The 20691-nt window shown below is 38.7% G+C and overlaps 2 protein-coding genes across 8 annotated transcripts; both read left to right on the forward strand.

Annotated features, from left to right (window-relative positions):
• The first annotated feature begins 3608 nt into the window (after positions 1-3608).
• nkx2.7 (NK2 transcription factor related 7) lies at positions 3609-6341 on the forward strand. Its single transcript, XM_061671124.1, has 2 exons — positions 3609-3798; positions 5872-6341. Exons 1-2 carry the CDS (start codon positions 3609-3611, stop codon positions 6339-6341), a joined length of 660 nt encoding a protein of 219 aa, XP_061527108.1.
• A 678-nt stretch (positions 6342-7019) lies between these two features.
• On the forward strand, positions 7020-16126 carry nkx3-1 (NK3 homeobox 1). Of its 7 annotated transcripts, XM_061672189.1 has the most exons (6): positions 7020-7222; positions 8949-9025; positions 12161-12244; positions 12449-12540; positions 14307-14532; positions 14661-16126. In XM_061672189.1, exons 4-6 carry the CDS (start codon positions 12502-12504, stop codon positions 15041-15043), a joined length of 648 nt encoding a protein of 215 aa, XP_061528173.1. In that variant the 5' UTR covers positions 7020-7222; positions 8949-9025; positions 12161-12244; positions 12449-12501; the 3' UTR covers positions 15044-16126. The 7 variants fall into 7 exon arrangements, with proteins under 7 accessions (XP_061528173.1, XP_061528169.1, XP_061528170.1 ...); XM_061672185.1 differs by having other exon boundaries at positions 8949-9064; positions 12161-12540; XM_061672186.1 differs by having other exon boundaries at positions 8949-9064; positions 12191-12540.
• Positions 16127-20691: the final 4565 nt, after the last annotated feature.

Genomic DNA, 20691 nt, shown 5'->3' on the forward strand with positions numbered 1-20691 from the left:
GGGAACAAAACATTTAGAGGGTGTTTGGGGGCCCTAAACCTTGACTGATGAAATCATTAACAAAGATGTCTTACCATACTTTTGTCCAAGTAGTGTATTTGGGTTATGACATGTCTCTTGAATATCATCCCATGATGAGTCAGGTTGACTTTCTGCTGTTATCAGCCACATAGTGTATTTTACCGTATGATGAAGTACAGCCAATTTGTGCTATACAGCAGTGAGCCAGTGTCTTACAGTATGTTACTGTAAGGCTTTGACGTGTTGTTGGACACCCACAGGTGCTTCTGTAGGCAGGGCTGTCAAACTAATTTTTGGCATGGGCCACATCGTAGTTAAACTTTCTCTCAAAGTGCCGGTGTGACCGTGAAAATCAAGTAAATGTATATCCTCATCATATTATTAGGTACACAGAATTGCCCATGCATTTGATTTTCATTATGTATCCTATATATTGTTAACAACAAATTTGAAATCAGAAGTAATGGAAAATTGTGGTCAGTAAATATTCAATAATACCTCTATTGCTCCATTAACGTTCAGGGATTTGGCGATTTAAAAACAATTGCTGTAATAAAAAAAAAGAAAAAGAAAATTGAAAAATAAAAAAAAATAAAAATAATAAATCAACCCTCTCTGCCCCCATCTTGTACCTCAAATTGGATTTTTAAGAAACCACTGTGCCTGAGGGAAATCAACCAATCAGAGACAGAAGGCGTGACTGATGAGGTGTCAATCATTTGCCGCACACTCACAGGCACACTCATAAAGCGGCTTCATCATGGCGGACACATCCTCGCAGTCTCAGCTGACCTGTTAGCTTGGGCTTCAGGAGCTTTGTTGAAGCCATGGGGGAGTATACACCACTGGGGGGGGAACAAAAAAAAAATCCAATCCCTTGTTTGCTAACAACTGGGCATTGGACTCGCAAACAGAAGCAGAATAAATTATCTTCTTTTAAATTTGTAATTGTTTGCACGTTTTTTTAATGTAACACTGCATTCCAATAAATTGAGCGACCAGCTGTAGCAGGCTAGCATCGGCTTGTTTCCATGCATGCTATCTATGTATTTGTGCGCGTGCGTGTGCGTGTACTATTTTACTACAAAGTAAAGGTATACTTTCCATATGTGCTACCTGAAATAAGATCGTATTTTAACAAATAGGCGCATAAGCATGTCATTTCACATCACAAATATTCTTCAAACGGATTCTTCCAAAATTCGGCTAGCAGTGAGAAAGATATTCTTATTCCACTGTGAAAATGGTCAAAACTTAATACTAATTATTACATTATCATGATTATATAATGTAGGCCTAGTCTTTTATATTATTGCAGTATCTATAGTTAAAAATAGTACAAATTTATAGTTATAATAATGAATAATGAATGAACTGTGGTATAGTGTGGATATTTTTGTGCATGCCCAGATTAAATAATTAGAAAGTTCATTCAATAAATAATGGGAATCATTGTATTTTTGGTTTTATTGAAATTTGAAATTCCCTGCAGTTGTTTCAGATTGTGTCTATTTAATTCCTTCATTAAAAACCCATGGAATAAAAAAATAAAAATCGCAAATTTTGTTTGTTTAAGAAGACATTTTATTTATTTATTTTCCCTCCTAAACTTGTTTCACAATTATTCCAGCGAAGATAAAGGTTGGTTATCGTGCATTGGTCATTTTAAAACAAGGATCCGCTGCACTTTGTGTGCGTGCGCGTGCGCGTGCGCGTTGCGTGCCGTCGTCACTCAAGCGTGGCAGGCTGGCGCCGCCGCCTCTCCACTTCCACAACATCAGGTGTCGTGTTTCTGTTTGTTGTGGCCTCGGACAACACTAATAACGTATCTGCACAACAATGTCGATGGCCAAGCTGGTCAACATCACCGAAGACGTCACTCAACCAACAGCGCCGCCCCCCCCCCGTCCCTCCCACACACACACCCTTCCATCCTCCCGAGACACGTGCACGCTCATTATTAAGTGCCCCCCAGCCTCCCCTTTTAAAACAAATTCATGAATTAAGAGACTTTCTTGGAGCACTTTGCACTCCCTACCATGACTTAAGTACTCGCACTCTATACTTAAGTAGAAGTACAGATATTTGTGTTAAATGTTTTTTTGGTTGTTTTTTTTTAAACTGGTCATAGTCGAAGCAGGCTACTGTAGGTAGTAAAATACATTTAAAAAAAGTAACAGAAATGTAAATACTAAAACTCGACTACAGTACAGTAATGACTTATTTGTACTACATTGCTTCCCACCACTGATCATAATGAGAGCTGCATTATTAGCTTTAGGAGAGAGAGTATATCCACAATAATAGATATACAGTATATTGTTATAGTCAAACTTGCCATGTATTGAAATAACAATCTAAAACTATAGCAGTAACGATAGTGTGTATGTTATTTGATTGTCCGTTATGTGTAATGGGCAATAAAGTTTTTCTTACCGTACTAATTGACTTTTAGTCATTTAAAATGTTTTAATTCATTTGATAATTTCTCCATTTTAAATACAAACTATACAGTATGGTGATTTCTTGCATTATATATATATATATTTTTTTCTGTGTTCAACCAATTGAAATCATTTTTAATATAAATTTATACAATTCCATCCTTTCAATAAATTGTAGTGACTTTAAAAATAATGTTCACAGCTTGCTTTGAATGATGTAAACACATTTTCCACAATCATTTCAATAATTTAAATCTATTTTTAATATGAATTGAAATACAATTTCCATCATGCTGTTAATTAATTTCATTGTAATTTCTAAATATGAATTTAAATACATTTTCCACCATGCTTTTAATTAACTTTTTAATGACAAATGTAGATACATTTTTTGATAGATTAGTTCAAATGATTGCTTTATTTGAACATATAGTAAGCATAAGTAAAAAAGATAATAATAAGAAGAAAGAAAGAAAGTAAGAAAAAGAAGAAAAAAGAAAGCAGCAATACATTTCATCCTCCGGTAGTTTATACACTTTGCGTTCAATATTTATGTGATAGACACATTTAAATACAATTTCCATCTGGCCTTGTTTATTAGTTTTTCAGCGAGGTATTAATTGAATAATGTTTATGATTGTGGTTGAATTTTGCAGTGGTCTATAAAACTACTGAAAGGTGTTTCTAATATTTTGGTTATGATGTTAAATCTCTGACAGCATCAATCAAAATGGAGCATTTCTATCAGAATATTTGTAATGGATGAACAGGTGTCTGCGGTCTACAATTAGGACCCAAGGGCAGATATATTGTTTATGTCATCCGACTCGCACTGCCTGTCAGATACCATTAAGCCCACTTATTTGTTAATTAGTGTACCCCTAACCCCCATGCATTCAGTCCTCCTGGTGTGGTGTGTTCAGGTGTAAGGAGAGAAGCATTTAGCAGGAGATCAGAGTGTTGCAGCCTGTCTGTTGGCTCCTTTGGGGGGGGGGGGGGAACAGATGACAGATGACAACTTTTTTTTTCTTTCCTTGGGCCCTGGTATGAGTTTAAAAGCTGCTCGGGACCACTCTGCCACTCACTATCAGGGGGTCAGGCAGCATCAAGCAAGAAGAATATTGCAACAGGTAAAAAAGAGCGATGACGCGTCCCAGCTCGTCGACACCGTTTTCAGTCAAGGATATTTTGAAGCTGGAACAGCAGGGTGGCTTTAAAAATGAGGTTCTGATGGCTGACCAAGTGGCTCCAGTGCATCTTCACAACATGCACGAAACTCAAAAGGAGCTTTTCACACACGACGCAGCGGTGGAGGATGACATGAAGAAACATGGTAAGAAACTCGTTGCACCTCTGTTACCAGATGTTGGATGACGAACAGTCCTTTCAACCTCATCATTAATAGTTAGAAAACAAAAAGAAACACTGCTATTGGTGTATACAGCATTGCAGCAGCACTGACAGCTGTTTCTAATATAATTATTTTCATATTCATAGAAATGAATGCATCCAAATAAGGTTACCGACATTTTTGAAAATCACGTCTCAGTGTGCAGTGCACGCACAATAATACAAATCATGAAATAAACACCTCTCAAAACACTTCAGTAGAATTTGTGACACTATTGAAAACTGCAAATTTAGCATTAGTGTTGAGACATTTACACCAGCAATACCTTTCGACATTAAATTAGATTTGATTCCTAAAGTGGAAAAGTGAGCGGATAATTATTTTCTATAAGATCACTGAACTTTAATGAAAGCGGAAATAAGACTTCTTGAGTTCAGCTGTAATTTCTTGAGTTAGTCTAAACCTCATTAATATTTTAAATAAAGTTGCACATTTCAGTGCAAACATGAAACATCAGCCATATAGTCATAGTACATAGTCTATTATCATATTTATTATAAACGATTTAATATAAGATACAATTACAAGTGTGTAACGTTGCATGCAAAAGTACTTAACAATTTGACAATTATTTCCATCACTAAATTGTTTGCTAATATGATTGTGTTTTAACAAAACAAACAAACAAAAAAACACAAATACAACTAATATACCGTAAAATAAAACCTTGTCTTTATAAAACATACTGTGCGTATACATACATATATTGTATGCTTATCCGAGGTCGGGTCGCGGGGGCAGTAGCTTTAGCAGGGACGCCCAGACTTCCCTCTCCCAAGCCACTTCATCCAGCTCTTCCGGGGGGATCCCGAGGCGTTCCCAGGCCAGCCGAAGGACGTAGTCTCTCCAGCGTGTCCTGGGTCGTCCCCGGGGTCTCCTCCCGGTGGGACGTGCCCTGAACACCTCACCAGGGAGGTGTCCGGGAGGCATCTGAATCAGATGCCCCAGCCACCTCATCTGACTCCTCTCGATGTGGAGGAGCTCGATGTGGAGGATACTCTGAGATCCTCCCGGATGACCGAGCTTCTCACCCTATCTCTAAGGGAGAGCCCGGACATCCTGCGGAGGAAACTCATTTCGGCCGCTTGTATCCGGGATCTCGTTCTTTCGGTCACGACCCACAGCTTGTGACCATAGGTGGGGGTACGAAACGTAGATCGACCGGTAAATCGAGAGCTTCGCCTTCCGGCTTAGCTCCTTCTTTACCACAACGGATCGATACAAAGTCCGCAACACTGCAGACGGTGAACCGGTCCGCCTGTCGATCTCCCGTTCCATTCTTCCCTCACTCGTGAACAAGACCCCAAGATACTTGAACTCCTCCACTTGGGGCAGGATCTCATCCCCGACCTGGAGAGGACACGCCACCCTTTTCCGACTGAGGACCATGGTCTCAGATTTGGAGGTGCTGATTGTCATCCCAGCCGCTTCACACTCGGCTGCGAACCGCTGCAGTGAGAGTTGGAGGTCACGGCTTGATGAAGCCAACAGAACCACATCATCTGCAAAAAGCAGAGATGCAATACTGAGGGCACCAAACCGGACCCCCTCTATACCTCGGCTGCGCCTAGGTATAGAGGGGGTCCATAAAAGTTATGAACATAATCGGTGACAAAGGGCAGCCTTGGCGGAGTCCAACCCTCACCGGAAACGAGTCCGACTTACTGCCGGCAATGCGGACCAAACTCTGACTCCGGTCGTACAGAGACCACCCGAAGGCGGAGGGAGGCTAACCTCTCGTCCACCGGGGTGAACCCCAACGAACAGGCGCCGAGCCGGGGAGCAATAAGTATACCCACACCTGCTCGGCACCTCTCACCTTGGGCAACTCCAGAGTGGAAGAGAGTCCAACCCCTCTCGAGAGGACTGGCACCAGAGCACAAGCTGTGCGTGTGCGTTTTATTGTTCAATCAGTAAGAAAAGACATGTTCCATTACAGGAGTGTGTTGAGTGGCCTGCACTACAATAGCATTGTAATGATGTGTTTGTCAATAGAAACTTGTGTGCAGAGCGAAGGAGGTACCAAAGGAGGTCGGTCCTCTCGCAGGCCACGCGTGCTCTTCTCCCGGGCTCAGGTGAGCGAGCTGGAGCGTCGCTTCCGCCGGCAGCGGTACCTGTCGGCGGCGGAGAGGGAGCAGCTGGCTCTTGTCATCAAGCTCACGTCCACCCAGGTCAAGATCTGGTTCCAGAACCGCAGGTACAAGTGCAAGCGCCAAAGTCAGGACAGGAATCTGGAGCTGGCACCCAAGAGGGTGCCCGTGCCGGTACTGGTCCGCGACGGGAGGCCGTGCGGGGCAACCTCGCTTTTCCTGCCTGCTCACGATGCAACTTTGGGCCATTATAACAACATGGTTGGATATGGGAACAGTGGAGTGTATGGTTGGAGTTATCACAGTGTGTCTGCTGATGTCAAAAACACAGAGGGGGGCTTCATGTGTGCACTGGAGGCTCTCAGAGGCTGCTGACAGTGCACTTGAAATAAAAATGTACACGCACGCTCTTGGGCAAATTTGTAATATGCGATATTTGTACATAAGTAAAGAGCATTTGAACTGATTTCAGTGTCCGTTTTGGTTGCTTTTAAAAAGTAAATACTATATCTCTGAAGTCCTGTTTTTATGCACGTCATCCTTTCGTTTGTTTAATGTATGTGCCGGGTAAGGTTTACAATAAACAGGGAATTTCTACATCATTATTCATTAATGTTGTTATTTTAATACACTCTTACACTCAGTATTTCCCTGTAGCTGGACAAATTGTTAGTTAGTTAATTTGTTAGGAAATTAAATAAAGAAAGTTACTTAAATCAGAAAAGTTAAATTAGAAAGACAGAGAGGGAGTTGTATTAATTAGACAAACTAGTTAGTTAGTTAATTTGAGCATTGGCCAGACTAAAAGATGGTTATACAAATAGCCAATACGTTTGAGTGACAGTTAGACAAACAGTTAAAGGACCTCGCTAATGCTGTGAACATTGCCACTTATTCCATAGTTCTGGACCTAAAAACGATGTCTGCAGAAAGAAAATCCCCCCCAAAATAGACTCCATAATCATTTTACGCTTGTTTTCTGATTACATATTTGATTTTCAGCCAGGTTTTGGCCCGCCCATATTTAGATCAGAATCCTGCGTGAGCCTGTTGATTTCAGCAGCGGAAGACGAGCACATTCCCTCATTAAACGGGTTTGCTTTCTGCGGTGTTATTGTTGCCAATATTGAAAGTCTGGATGTTTTTTTAAGACGATTAAGAGTGCAAATAGTGAGGTTAGATACATTTGAGTAGGGTTGTTTTGTTAAAATCGATCGCTCTAATGCTTCGTTGCAGAAGGACGGCAGCCGCATGAGGTAAGTGCGTGCAGATTCATTTAATTTTACCTTTATACAGTACATAGATCTTTGTCAGGTCATCATTTTATTTATTGAATCACTCATGGCTCTGAGACTTTTGAAAAGAGTTTGGGTGGATAACGTGAGACAGGCGTTTGCTTTTAAAGGCTTTTTGTATGGTGGTGGCGTCGTGTGACAGCGGACTTCGATGGGCATGGCTGGCTGGCTGGCTGACGCCGTGTTTGTACCATTTTAATCAATGACGCAGCAATAAATTAGCATTTTTCTATCATATGAAATTAGCAATTGTCGGTTGTATTGATGTGAGTGACTGTGCAACGTGGCTGTATATGATAGCAATATAAAGTACAATACCAACTTGAAAAAAGCGGTGTTTGGAAACTTAAGCAAGATGCCGTATTTGTTTTTTGTTTTTGTTTTTTTTTTGGGGGGGGGAGTTCTAATTTTTGAGGAGGGGGGGATTCTGCCCTAAAGCGACGATATATAAAATATGAGTGAATAGTGCCACTTTATAGCATAATACATTAATTTTCCCACAATGGCTATGCAGCAAATTTGGTCTAAAGCTCTGTCGCTGATGTCACACCTCGACATGGGCGGCGAATTGATTTTGGCGATGTAAAAGGGGCAATTAGGTATTGACAAATTGCTCTAAAAAGGATCGATAATATCGGAAATGACTGCCAGTTTCATTTTCTTGAGCAAAACAAAAATACATAGAGTACTTATGGACGCTATAATAGGTCCTTTAAGTACTTAGTTATCTAAAGAGTTAGTAAGTTAGTCAGTCAGTTCGTCAGTTAGTCAGTGAGTTTGTTAGAGAAAAGGTAAATTAGTTAGACAAAGGTAATTGGGGTGAAGTTACAGAAAGATTTATCGCGCAAATGGTTAGTCAGTCAGTCAGTTAGTTTGACGGACAGAAAGTTAACTGCTATAGTTAGATAAAAAAGTTAATTCGTTAGACAAAGTTAGTAGGGTAAAAAGTTAATTAATTAAACAGAAATAAAACTAATACGTCAGACAGAAAGTTAGGCATTTAGTTAAGACAGTGAGGGTGTGGCTGTCTTCAAGGCTAGTTATTTTGAGTTTAAATGTTACAAGGGTTCATCAAAACAACACATTTACTGTATATGCCAACTGGAACTAAGTGCTAATAGGCAGAGGGCGGTGTCTCTCTGCATTTCTGGAAGAAATGCTTCCACAGTAAAAGAAGGAAATGACATCCGACCTGCGGCGAGCCGCTCTATCAAAGGGAGCTCATCATTGTCCCATTGACTAATCCTCTGATAAGAACTCAGCGCCCGTCCTGTCCTCCAGCTTTGCTTGGTAAACAAACCTGCAGACTGAGAGGCTCTTTAACTAGGAAACCCTTTCCATTCAACTGTCACTCACTGATGGACGCAACACTGAAAGTCATCATTTTCACTTCCATCCAGAGCTTTTTTGCTACTGCACAGAACTTGTGCGAGTCCAGAAAAGACATGGTGGACCTCGAAGATGAGCATAGATGCGGCATATAAACTAAAAAAGGTCGTGTTTAGATAGAATCTCCATGACGAGGGAAGCTGACCTGTTAGTGAAGAAAACCCCCCGAAGGTGGAGAGGAGGTGAAGCTCTGTGATAAGGATGAACATGTAGACAGAGTGGAGTCCAGAGACACTTGACGAGATCAGATAGGCCTATTAGCCACCCACCTCTTTTTCTCCTTGTGTTTGTGTCACAGGAGAGTGAAGAGATGCCTGATTACAACGCAGTGATTCACATTTCATGAGGGTCATCTCATCTCGCAGCGAGAATGACGTGAGCGCGTTCATCACATAAAGCGGCTGCCCGAATCATGTAAAAGCACATGACGTCGTCTGCGTGCACACGCTTTTTAATAATGCTCCTCTGACAATCTCATGCTTGAAAAATGCTATTTCTTCTGTCGCTTCAATCAACATGAATCATCATCTTATTCTTTACACGATGAATCTTTGCTAAAGAGCAGTGCGGCACTACGCACATGCTTCCGCTAGGAGACGAGGTAGGTAGGATACTATAAGGGCCTGATTGACTGAGCTCTATTTAAATCGTGGCATTCGCAATTCATCTTAGATGAGATAAACCACAAAGTCGACACCTTGAAAGAATTTGAATCTCAAAATATGAAGAGAAAAAATATTCTATACACTTTTTTTTGTAGAATAATAAACATGTTTGCAAAAAGTAAGAAAGCAGTTGTTAATTTTATAAGAATACAATTCTATAATTAAGAGAATAAAGGCATAATCTTAAAAGAATACAGCCGTAATAGGAAAAGAAAGGTGTATTGTTAAAAATATTTTATGAAGCAGTAATTTTGTAAGAAAAATGTCACTATTCGACAACAATAATGGCATATTATTTTGAGAAAAAACTCCACATGCATTCAGTCATGAAAGTACGAGAATAAAGCCGTAACACTACAATAATAAAGGTGTCATTTCACTATAATCAAGTCGGAATTTTAGGCTAAAATGTTTTAGAAGAAATTTTATAGGAATAATTAATTGTGTTGATGAGAAAATAGAAGTTGATATCTAGGGCAGTAATTAGTTCAGATAGCAGTGATCACTTTGGTGCCATTTTTAAAGATAACTGATTAAATTACAGTTAGTTACCCATCCCAAGTGACTTTAAGTGTCACGAAACAAAGTATTATTTGGTTGTGTTGTCCTCCACTATGAAGTTCAGTTTGATAATGCCACACATCAACATACTGTATAAGCATGCTAAACTAGAGTGATGTACGAAATTCAGTGAGATGAAACGGGCAAGAAGCTTGTCCGTGTGGCGCAGAGCAGGCTGACACATGTACTGTTACGCCGTGGCCTCAGACAAAGACATTGGCAGGAAAACAACAGAAGATTAATGACGAAACAAGTCGGTGTGGCTCAAAGAAAACATTTTGTAGAAGATAAACAGCATCCTGGTGAGAAAGGTCACCGGCTGAGCTATGTTGCTCCACATGTTCAGCATAGTCACGAATCTTCACAATCCTGCAAATATACTAGACTGGAGCATTTTCTAAGCGTGGTACGGCATCCCTCTAGTGGTACGTGAAAAAGGTACTTCCTAAGTACAATTCAGTTGTTTTCAACTTTTAAATTCAATACATTTGAATTTCGTATTAAAGAACTGTTTGTGTTTAAACGTTTATTTAGGTACATTTTCTATTTAACTTTCATGTGCAATACATTTTTAACTGAATCATTATTAAAGTACAGTTTGTATTATTTTCCTGTATTTAAGCACAGTGGCGAGCTAAGGTTGTTTTTTTTTTGGGGTGGTACTTAGTGCAAAACGTTGGAAGAACTACTGCACCAGAGGAAATGTAACGTGCCTAAAATGAGAGATTAAAATGTGTGTGCCTCCAATTCGGCAAACTTTCCCAGACAGACACAAAGGAAGTCAAGGTGAAAGCTATCATATCAGCGATCTTAATGCTGTGTTGACCAGACAACACCTGAAGCCTGAGAAGAACCTCTTTACCAGTTCTAATCGGATGCTTTTAGAATCATTCACGTCTTGCTGTACCGTTACTGAACACGGCACAGGATGTAAAAGTGTGATTAGGATGTATGCACAACAAACAATGGGAGCAAAACTGTTTAATCCGTAAGAAAAGACATGCTTTAATACGGTTATTTCTGACGTTTTTAGCGGAAGGAAATAAAGCTGGGAACTTTACACATATAACGATTTTTAACAACTTATTTTTACAATGTGAGACCCCACACGTGACAAGGAAAGAATCAGCATCGTAATGCTTTTATAGTGTGCGGTGTACTCAACACGACCAACACAGTACTACACACACATAATGATATCTTATTATTATTATTTCCACTGACAATCGTGTCTCCTACCCCAGATGTCTGTTGTAGTACCAAGACTGACCTGTGAGAGGCAGCATGGTGCCACAGGGCATCCACACTGCCTGGCCACCGTTTCGTTTCACTTCACAATCACGCAGTCCGTGGCTTGGCCGAACTCTGTCAGCCACACATATACGAATTTATGATCGTAAAAATTGACCAGGTTTAACATTTACGATTGCCGGCTCGCGTCGTTTTCCGAGCAGATCGTGGAGGGAAAATAACTTATTTTAATACACACCACACCAGAGGATAATCACCCAAGATAATCTTAATTTCAGCAAATTTTGTAAAAGCACTGCTAATACCATAATCCGAAACAAGTGCTACTACAACATGAAAGGCGGTGTTCCAGCCAAATCTGTCCGAGACGGGCTCCCTCTAGTGGTGCATGAAAAACTCACTGCCTAAGTACAATGCAGTTGTACGTAACTTTTAAGTTCAATACATTTGCATTTAATTTGGAAGAATTTCTTTTTTTATTGATTTTATTTTATTTTAAGCAAAAAAAAAAAAAAAAAAAAGAGTATCTGAAATTCATTCAAGGTGAATCAGAGACACTTGGTGGCAGGTGTACGCTGACTCTCGTTTAACATAAGTTTCAATGTGATTGGTTAATTCTGAAAACTGCCACATCCAAGTTATAAAAGGGTGTGCACACTTAACAAAGAATATAAAGTGAGCACAGTTTAAGGGTCACATTAATGAAGTCAAAATGTTTTGAAATTATTTATCGTGATTTAATTGTTTTATTATTTATCACAAAAAGCTGGCATTTGAACAGGGGTGTGTAGATAATTGTTTTTAGCTCCATTGTTCACCTTTCTCTCTGTCTTTCTCTTTTTGGGTGAAGGTTTCTCTACCAGGCTCCTGTCAAGCAGTGATAATCCTAACCTTGAGATGGGCACTCTCTGTTATTTTTTTGAGACTTTGCTTACACTTTTCTAATAAAATGAACAGTACAATCTCCCCCTTTTTGTTTCATATAATCCAAATTTACATTTCTGCATTGTTTCTGCATCCTGTGTGAATATAGACTCATTTGACTACACTCTGACTGATGCAGGGACGCCGCAATGGGCCAGCAGGAGCAAGGGCCACGATGTCACCACCCCGAAATGTACATTCTGCAAATGAAACATGAACTCCCAGAGGAGCACAGACCCCGCTAGTAAATGTATCGTTTTTCGGGTTAACCACCACAACCACCTAACAACTTCCAAACAAAGAGTGCCTCCGTTCAGGAGCCGGTCACAATGTGCCAAACTCATTAGCGCAGTCCGGTGGGTACGACCACCCACTCTGACCTGTGCCCCCACCCCAGGACAGGTCATCCTACCCCCCGGAAGTGTCACAGACCCTCAGCTGAGGCGCTGCATGGAGAACAATGCTGGAGTACCAACAAACAAAATGCAGGTATGACACAGAATTAGTGTTCATTGGGACTCCCAAAACTACATGAATATTTGAAACCTAAAATAACCAATAAACTGGCTTTATAGTATATACTCTTGAATTGTATACAGTATATATATATTTTTTTTTTTAATTAATTATTTTTTAATTTTAATTATTTTTTTGCCACTAAAAATGCAGTCTTGGTCTTGAGAGTAATATGGTAAATAATTAACATGCAACAGTAAAACAGCAGAAGTAAATGAAGAGGAAATTACTGTACAGTACGATACTTTGTGTCTAATTAATTTTAAATAAATATTTTATTTAAAAGCAGAATTGTTTTTTATCTGTTATTAGTAGTAATTTTTAATTGTATATACTTTCAAGTATTTAATGTTATGACTGCTATTATTTTGATTTATTGCATTTTTCATATTCTACTGTGATCTATTATTACACGTTTGTTATTTTAACACACTTTCGCTCCATTTTTATGTTGCCTTTTAATTTTTAAAAGTAAATATAGTTACGTAAGATGCATTTAAAAATATTTGTTGCCAAACGTACTCCCTTATTTCTCTGCATTTTCTGCACTTTTTTTTATTTTTCATGTTTTTAAAAAAATTATTTATTAGCATATTGTTTTAAGATTAACTTATATTATATCGACTTTTCAATTGTTTTTTTCTTATCTCTTATTACATTCACATTTTCCCCAAAAACTAAAACAGATTCATGTGTATTATTTTAATTATATTTAATGCGTTTTAAAATATGAGTCATTTTAAAAACATTTTATTAAAAAATGTTAACGTATTTAGCTCTATTTCTTCTTATTCATATTTTAAAACTAATCTATTTTTACATTACTTTAAATTAATTGTATATTTTATAGATTTGTTTTTTATTATTATTATGATCTATAGTTAGCAACATTTTAATTATTTAATTTTGAAGACAGATTCATTTGTATATTGTTTAAATTCTACATTTTTATAAGACATTTTTATATATTAGTAATTTTCTTAACATTTTATTTCTGAACTTTTTATGTAAGTGAAAATATTTTTTTCAAGTAGAATTTTTTTTAAATGTATTAATGTATTTCATTCTTTTTACTATTTATAAATTTTATATTTTAAAAATCATTTTCAAAAGTTCTTTACTTCTTATGAAAGAGAATATATTTTTAATGTTTTAATTTTCATATGTCAATTTTTTTAAATTAATTGATGTATTTGTTTCTTATTAATTACTATTTTATGCATTAAATATATTCTTTAAAAATGTTATAATTTAAATAAATTATTTTATTTTATTTGTTTTTTCTTATGTAAGTGAAAATATAGTTTACATTTTCACATAGAAATTGTTTTAAAATAAATTGCTGTATTATTGTTATTCATCCTTTTATGCATTAAATATATTTTTAAAAACAATCTTTTAAAAGTAAAAAGTGAAAATATACATTTTTTAATTTCCACAAAGAATTTATATTTTCAAAATGAATTAATGTATTTTTTTCTCATTCATTCCTATTTTATGCATTAAATATATATATATATATATATATATATATATATATATATATATATATATATATATATACATACATTTTTATTTTATTTTTTTAAACTTTGTATTATTTGTTTTTAATTATTGTCCAAACCAACTGCAGTGAAAGTTACTGGGCGAGTCTTCAGCAGCACGTGTAGTACACACCTCCTTTACAAACCCGCCCCTGCACTTGAATAAAAAGCTTGTGTGTGTCCACACGTGTGAAGAAAACACAGCACTGCAGCACCGTCCGACTCCGAGAGGCCTCTCTCGTTAGTGGACCAGTGGATGGTAACATGTCTGATCCCAGCAAACCTCGGACGTCCTTCCTCATCGAAGACATCCTCTCCATGAAAGACAACGGGAGCTTTGTTGGGAAATGCTGCACCCATTCAACGGAAGAATGGGAAGAAGGCAAAAAGTTGTCTGAGTCACCTTTTGCGGCACACACAGGTGAGCGCAATATCTGAGTGGAATTCATTGCCTAACTATTTGGCTCAGGCTGGTGTTTTCTTGTGATTTATTGACCTAATCATTATCACTTCCCAGCTGAAAGACTGATCCTTTCTCCCACTTCACAGCATCTCTGGACAGAGCCTGTCCCAGCACGTCCGAGCCAGGCGGCTTCGCATCCACGGAAAAACCCAAACGCTCCCGAGCGGCGTTCACACACCTCCAAGTGCTGGAACTGGAGAAGAAGTTCAACCACCAGAAGTACCTGTCGGCCCCCGAGAGAGCCAACCTGGCCGGTGCGTTAAGACTGACCGAGACCCAAGTGAAGATCTGGTTTCAGAACCGCAGGTATAAAACCAAGAGGAAGCAGCAGGCGTCGGAGTTCTTCAACGACACGTACAAAGCAGACGGACTGGACCCCGCAGTGTTCTTAAGCTCTTTCTGTAGAGCGTATCAGTACAGACCTTACTTGTGGGACTACGGCGGGCCCTGGAGGCCTGCGTTGTGGTGAAAAACAACATCACCATTATTCAAATAAAATGTTCACTGGCTATGCCAATGTGCTATTTAATTGCTGTGACCATAATAGTCTGTATTTGTTCATGTTTGAAGAAAAACTGTTTGGATAATGAGATCTTCAATTGCTCAACATAGATGTCGAATTATTAAATGATTTAATTAACAACCATACATTTTACAATGTTTTTAACCTTTGGATATATTCTTGCCATCATTACGAACAGACAGGCAACATTTTTAACTTATTTCATCTATAAGTGCCAAAAGAAAAAGAAAAAAGATCAGGTCCTCACAAAGATAATACTCGATTTAGATCGAGAGATAATAATTTGTAATAACTAGCTAGTGCCGAGGGCTATTTTTAACATTTTGTAATTATATTTTATATACAGTAAAACCTGCAATTATTCATAGTCTGGCCAAATGATGAGTTAAAGTGAATAGGTGTGTTGAATGGGTATTGGAAATGACAAAGTGTCAAAATACTCCAAGAAGTTGTGTTAACAGATATTCATGACAATATTTTTAATTTTCCCCTTTTTTCCACATATTGATATTTGATTCATAGCTCTGGCACTTTTGAGGAAATGTTTGTGCACAATACTAAAGGTTTGTTGAGCATGATCTAGAGCAGTGGTCACATACCAGGTAGCCCCCAAGGACAACTGCTCTCAAAATAGCTCTCCAGTAATGGGCCATTGTGATTTCCTAGGAATGTTGTAGAAGTGATCATTTGAAAATGTAAACACAGTGATGTACAGAAATAAAGTGCTGCAGATTGATATTCATCTGTTTCCTACCTTGTTAAATCGCTGATGATAGTTACTGTGGGAAATCATTAAAATGATCTGTGTATTCAAATAGATGCATATAATTAAATATTAATAATAACATAATTAAGGGTAATCCGATCAAATTTATTTCAGACGTGTGTATGTAACTGGTAGCCATCTGCATGAATTAGTCCCCAAGAAGTAGCTTTGTTTCAAAGAGGTTGGTGACCCCTCTGATCTAGAGCATTTTAATCAACAAAAGCTTGAGAACGTCGAACGTGCATGCATTGAATCATTTTTGTTATGGAACTTTCTTTGTCATAATGTTTAAAAAACATAATAATAATAATTAAATTAAATTAAATAAAAAAAATTAAAAAAGAGGGAGTCTTTTATCACTTTCTTGTGTGAACTTTAACCCCAAATTTGTCAAATGGTCTATATAGTTTTTAACTTACCGTAACTCAATAAGCCAAACTATAAAATATACCTGAGGTCTACAAACACAACAACAAACTACATTCAGCCAATCAAAACATCTAAAGGTGGACTTTTTATATTAAATCTAAGGTTGTGGCCAGCTAAAGGTATGGGTGATAGAGCAACTGTGTGCACAGGAATGAAAAGAGATTCCTTTAACAGAAGCACTAATGTGATGACTTGGAGATAAAGCGGTAGTACAGTAAGTTTGGAGGGTCACACGGTACGATTGGGTCACGATTCGAAAAGTTCAAACCGAGTAGCGAGTTCACACGGGTAGTCGTCCCGACCTTGATAGGAGAAAGAGTGCCACACACGACATCATACCATGTCAACAACCCGACTGAGACAAACATCTTAAAGAGCTTCTTCTTATCTCTGCGCGTGAACATCGCAAGATGCCAACGGGGCATGAAGCGGAGAACCTGTCAAGTGGCTCCTCTCCTCCGTACGATCATTCGAAGTGGACGGACCAGTCGGTGAGCGGCGGGTCAACCGGGAGAAGAAGAAAACAGAACTGATTCACTTACAAGACGTCCATATACTGTACACCGACTTCTTATCAGCGCCGCCCTCGCGTAAACAGGTAATTAGACATGAAGAGGACAGATAGCGTCTGTTTTGACGGCCATGAGAATGTGACGGTAATCTGCCGGTGTCTGTCAGCGGGCGGGCCGCATGCAGACATGTTGACAACACGATAAAGGAATTTGTCAGTGTAACATTGGCCTTAGCGCGCTCAGAAGCACTACACTACATTACAACCTAAATTCTTATATTTGCACCGTGAAATTTTCAGAATTTATTCCCAACAACACGACTGGCACCCCGCTTCATTGACAGTTGACATACTGGACACACTGCAAGGAATCAAATAGGATTGTTTTTACCATTTCTTCAATTAGTACTGTAATATAATTAGACACCCAGGTTAAAATCCATCCATCCATTTTCCATCCCGCTTGTCCTCACTCAGGTCACGGGTGTGGTGATGATGGAAATAGAACAAATAATGCATACAAATGATCTATAACAGTTAAGGCGCCTCTACGCCACCCAGCTACAGAAATATAAAAATGCTTATTTACTTGTTATGATTGGTATTATCATTCGTAACAATCTTGACTGGTTGACATTTGAAACTATGCTAGCTTTTTCGTTTAAGAAATGTAATAAGGCTAAAGGGTTCGTACTTTTATTGCGCTTGGCATTGTAACACCCGCATTTACCATGCGACTCAAAGAGAAACGTGCCAGATACGCTACCCTCTCCTCTTAGGCGCCTAAGACTCTCTAGATTTAGAGGTAACTGATGAAAAGCACTGAGGCATTAGTATGTGTGCCTTTAGATTAAGGACTTCCCATTAGGGACACCGCGGAATGACATTTGTGTTTATTTAGGCTTTAAAGTGTGGTTAATGGTACAAGGAACCCGTTATCAGGTAAGGAAACATTGTACCTCTCACTATGACGCAACAGAGGCATGTAATTTGTCCCGAGTTTACGAAGGTCCTGACATATGACGTTTTACGTTTTAAGTTACAAAGCATGCGCAATGAACTAATTTATGCAGCGGCTAAAGAACACATCGTCACGCGGCACAAGACGGCAAGCTCAGTTACCGTCGTACTTACTGTTTTGCATTTGATTGTTTTATAGTTATGGTCTACAAATACAGTATTTTTCATACATGTATTTACTATCATGACATTCCAAGGTTACACACGTGCGCAGTGAACCTGTAAGAATACGTCATCACATGGCACAAGGAATGCTCAGTTGCTGTACTCGCCGTGTGCGATTGTTGCATATCTATGACGTAGAAGTGTCTTTGTTACAAATATTTACTGCAATTATGACTTTTCAGAGGTTACGAATGCCGCACGATGAGGTTTGCGCAGCATCATCGCGCAGCACCTGAAAGCATGCTCAGTTATTGATGTGTCAAGGTTATGAACAGTGTGCAATTAACTACCGGCAGTTTGCGCACAGGTTCAAGAATATGTGGTGACACGGTACAAGAAGGCACGCTTAGTTACTGCCGTACTCACTCTTTCTTGTTTGATTCATTTATATCTATGGCGTAAAAGTATTTTACACAAATACAAAAAAATATATATCTTAATTATAACTATACTACTGTGTTAGCGTAGGTTTGTGATAGACTACTGTACAGTGCTTTGCGACTTATCTCCAAATTCAGTATAGTAAATAGTATGTAAGTTTAAGGAAGCCATCGTGGCAGTACTATCATCTGGACTGGTTGCCAGTCCATCACAGGAGGCATATAGTCACAGACAGCCTATTCCATCTGATTTTGGGCGAGAGGCGTGGTACACCTTGAACTGGTCGCCAACCAACTGCAGGGCACATATAGACAAACATCCATCCATAGATATGATGACTAGCGATGCCAGCACATCGGAGGAGCGCGACTAACCCACGTGCCTACGTGGCAGCCCTGTTGGGGAGGTCGACATTCAATTCAAAGGCAATGCATTGACATTAACTCGCTCATTTCTCAACCGATTTTCATGAGGTTTACTTTTTTGCCAACGTCAAAGTGTGTGCTATCAATACATAAGATTTGAAAATAAATATTTTTATCTGTGAAAGGTTACTCCAGCTTACCTTGTCATAATTGTACAGCGTTGTACGCAATAGTATGCAGCACACTGTACCGGCATCGTTGGTCTTTTTGGTTTTCTTGCCAGCCACACAGATGGAATGCACAGATGATTTTGGCCCTCCTAGATTATAATCAGAATCATTTTATTGCCATTGTCAGTGAAAGGTACATTCACAACAATTTTTTTCTCTCTTAGTCTCGCCGTAGGCACGCAGTTCAAAAGGAGGGTGTCATATCTACCAATTAATATCTGTGCAAACAACCATTCACATTCACACCTAAGGACAATTTAAGAGTTTTCAGATAATCTAACATGCTTGCTTCTGGAATGTGGAAGCCAATATTCTAACAAACTGCGAGGCAAATGTGCTAAACGCATACATCACTGTGTTGTCAAGATACATATTGTTACATTATGAAATAATACAGTAAATTGTATTGTTCTAGATTGTTTAAAAAAAAAAAAAAAAAAAGCTCAACACTGCATATAGCAGCACTTTTTATTAAAATTCCAACATATACAGCATTAGTGAGGCCATGTTTGTTCTGCATGTAATGCGTGTCATGGTAATTGGTAATTGCTAATTGCACTGGCTTAGTAGCACCTTATGGGAGGTGTATATGTGCATGAATTGTATGTGAGAGGGTGAGGTAGACAGTTCTCTTCACACTGACTTGAAAACTCACTAATAAATGAACAGCATTCAATTCGTCAAGTCACGTAATCGACTAGGATTCAAATATTGTCTTTCCATGCATGAGTGGCCTATAAAGGGTTAATCGTGTCTTTGAAGGATCAGCAGATCTTCATCAAGTGATGAGGAGAAAACCAAACCTGACCACAAAGGAAGCCTTTGTCAGTGCTGCAATGTGCCGTGACTGTCTGACAAATTTGGTGGGCCCGATAAGACATTTTGAACCAGCCCTCATCTTTTCATCCACTATCATAAACTTCCTTGGATAATGTAACTGGATCCCCCATGTTACCACGCAGCAAGGCAGTGGACATCCTTTTGCATCCAGTGTACCCAATAGTTATCGCTGTGTGGATTGGATGCTTGTGTGTTAAGACCAGCATGCATTGAGAGAAGAGGCTGTTGTAATTTTTCAGTTCTTATCTAAGGTATAAAGACGAAAAGTAGTCGAGCAAATGGACTGCAGATTAAGCTGACAAGGAGACATGAGCATCCATTGTAGGTCTCAGATAAACATAAACATGGACACATCAGGGACAACTCTTCTACACCACCTGTGTACGTGTGCTGGGACATGCTGGCTTCGAATAAAGCTTGCCACTGTCTGCATCCCGATAAGAACAACAGATCAGCCTTGTTTTTCCATCGTGGCATAACAGCAAGTATCTACCTTCATGTAAACAGTCCAATAAATGACAGCCAGCACAGGAAGAACCACTACCAGAATTATTTTGAGCAAAGTGAGGTCATTTAAAGGGCATTTATGGTCCAAGTCTCAAGGTAGGTTATATGGTAAGTCTCAGATTGTGTGGTCCAGGTCTTAACATAGATCCCAACATAGATCCAGGTCATGTAATACGACAAGTCCTCAATTTTTATGCTGATTCAGGTGGGCCGTGGGAAATATCAAATTTTACTTACTTGCTCAAAAAATTATTTACTTCCAAGAAATAATGTATATATTTATTCATCTATTTATGCCAGTGAGCCAAAGTGACAAACAGAACACATAAATGTTCTTCTTTTAGATGGCAGGAAGTACATACAGTAATTCATGTATCCAC

This window comes from Phycodurus eques, chromosome 3, assembly GCF_024500275.1.
Source record: "Phycodurus eques isolate BA_2022a chromosome 3, UOR_Pequ_1.1, whole genome shotgun sequence".
Taxonomy (NCBI): Eukaryota; Metazoa; Chordata; class Actinopteri; order Syngnathiformes; family Syngnathidae; genus Phycodurus; species Phycodurus eques.

Coding starts and splice junctions, on each gene's coding strand:
- nkx2.7 (XM_061671124.1), top strand. CDS start 3,609: ATGACGCGTCCCAGCTCGTCGACACCGTTTTCAGTCAAGGATATTTTG. Junction 3,799..5,871: donor GGATGACATGAAGAAACATG/GTAAGAAACTCG, acceptor GTTTGTCAATAG/AAACTTGTGTGCAGAGCGAA.
- nkx3-1 (XM_061672185.1), top strand. CDS start 12,265: ATGAACTCCCAGAGGAGCACAGACCCCGCTAGTAAATGTATCGTTTTT. Junction 12,541..14,306: donor TACCAACAAACAAAATGCAG/GTATGACACAGA, acceptor ACACGTGTGAAG/AAAACACAGCACTGCAGCAC. Junction 14,533..14,660: donor ACCTTTTGCGGCACACACAG/GTGAGCGCAATA, acceptor CCCACTTCACAG/CATCTCTGGACAGAGCCTGT.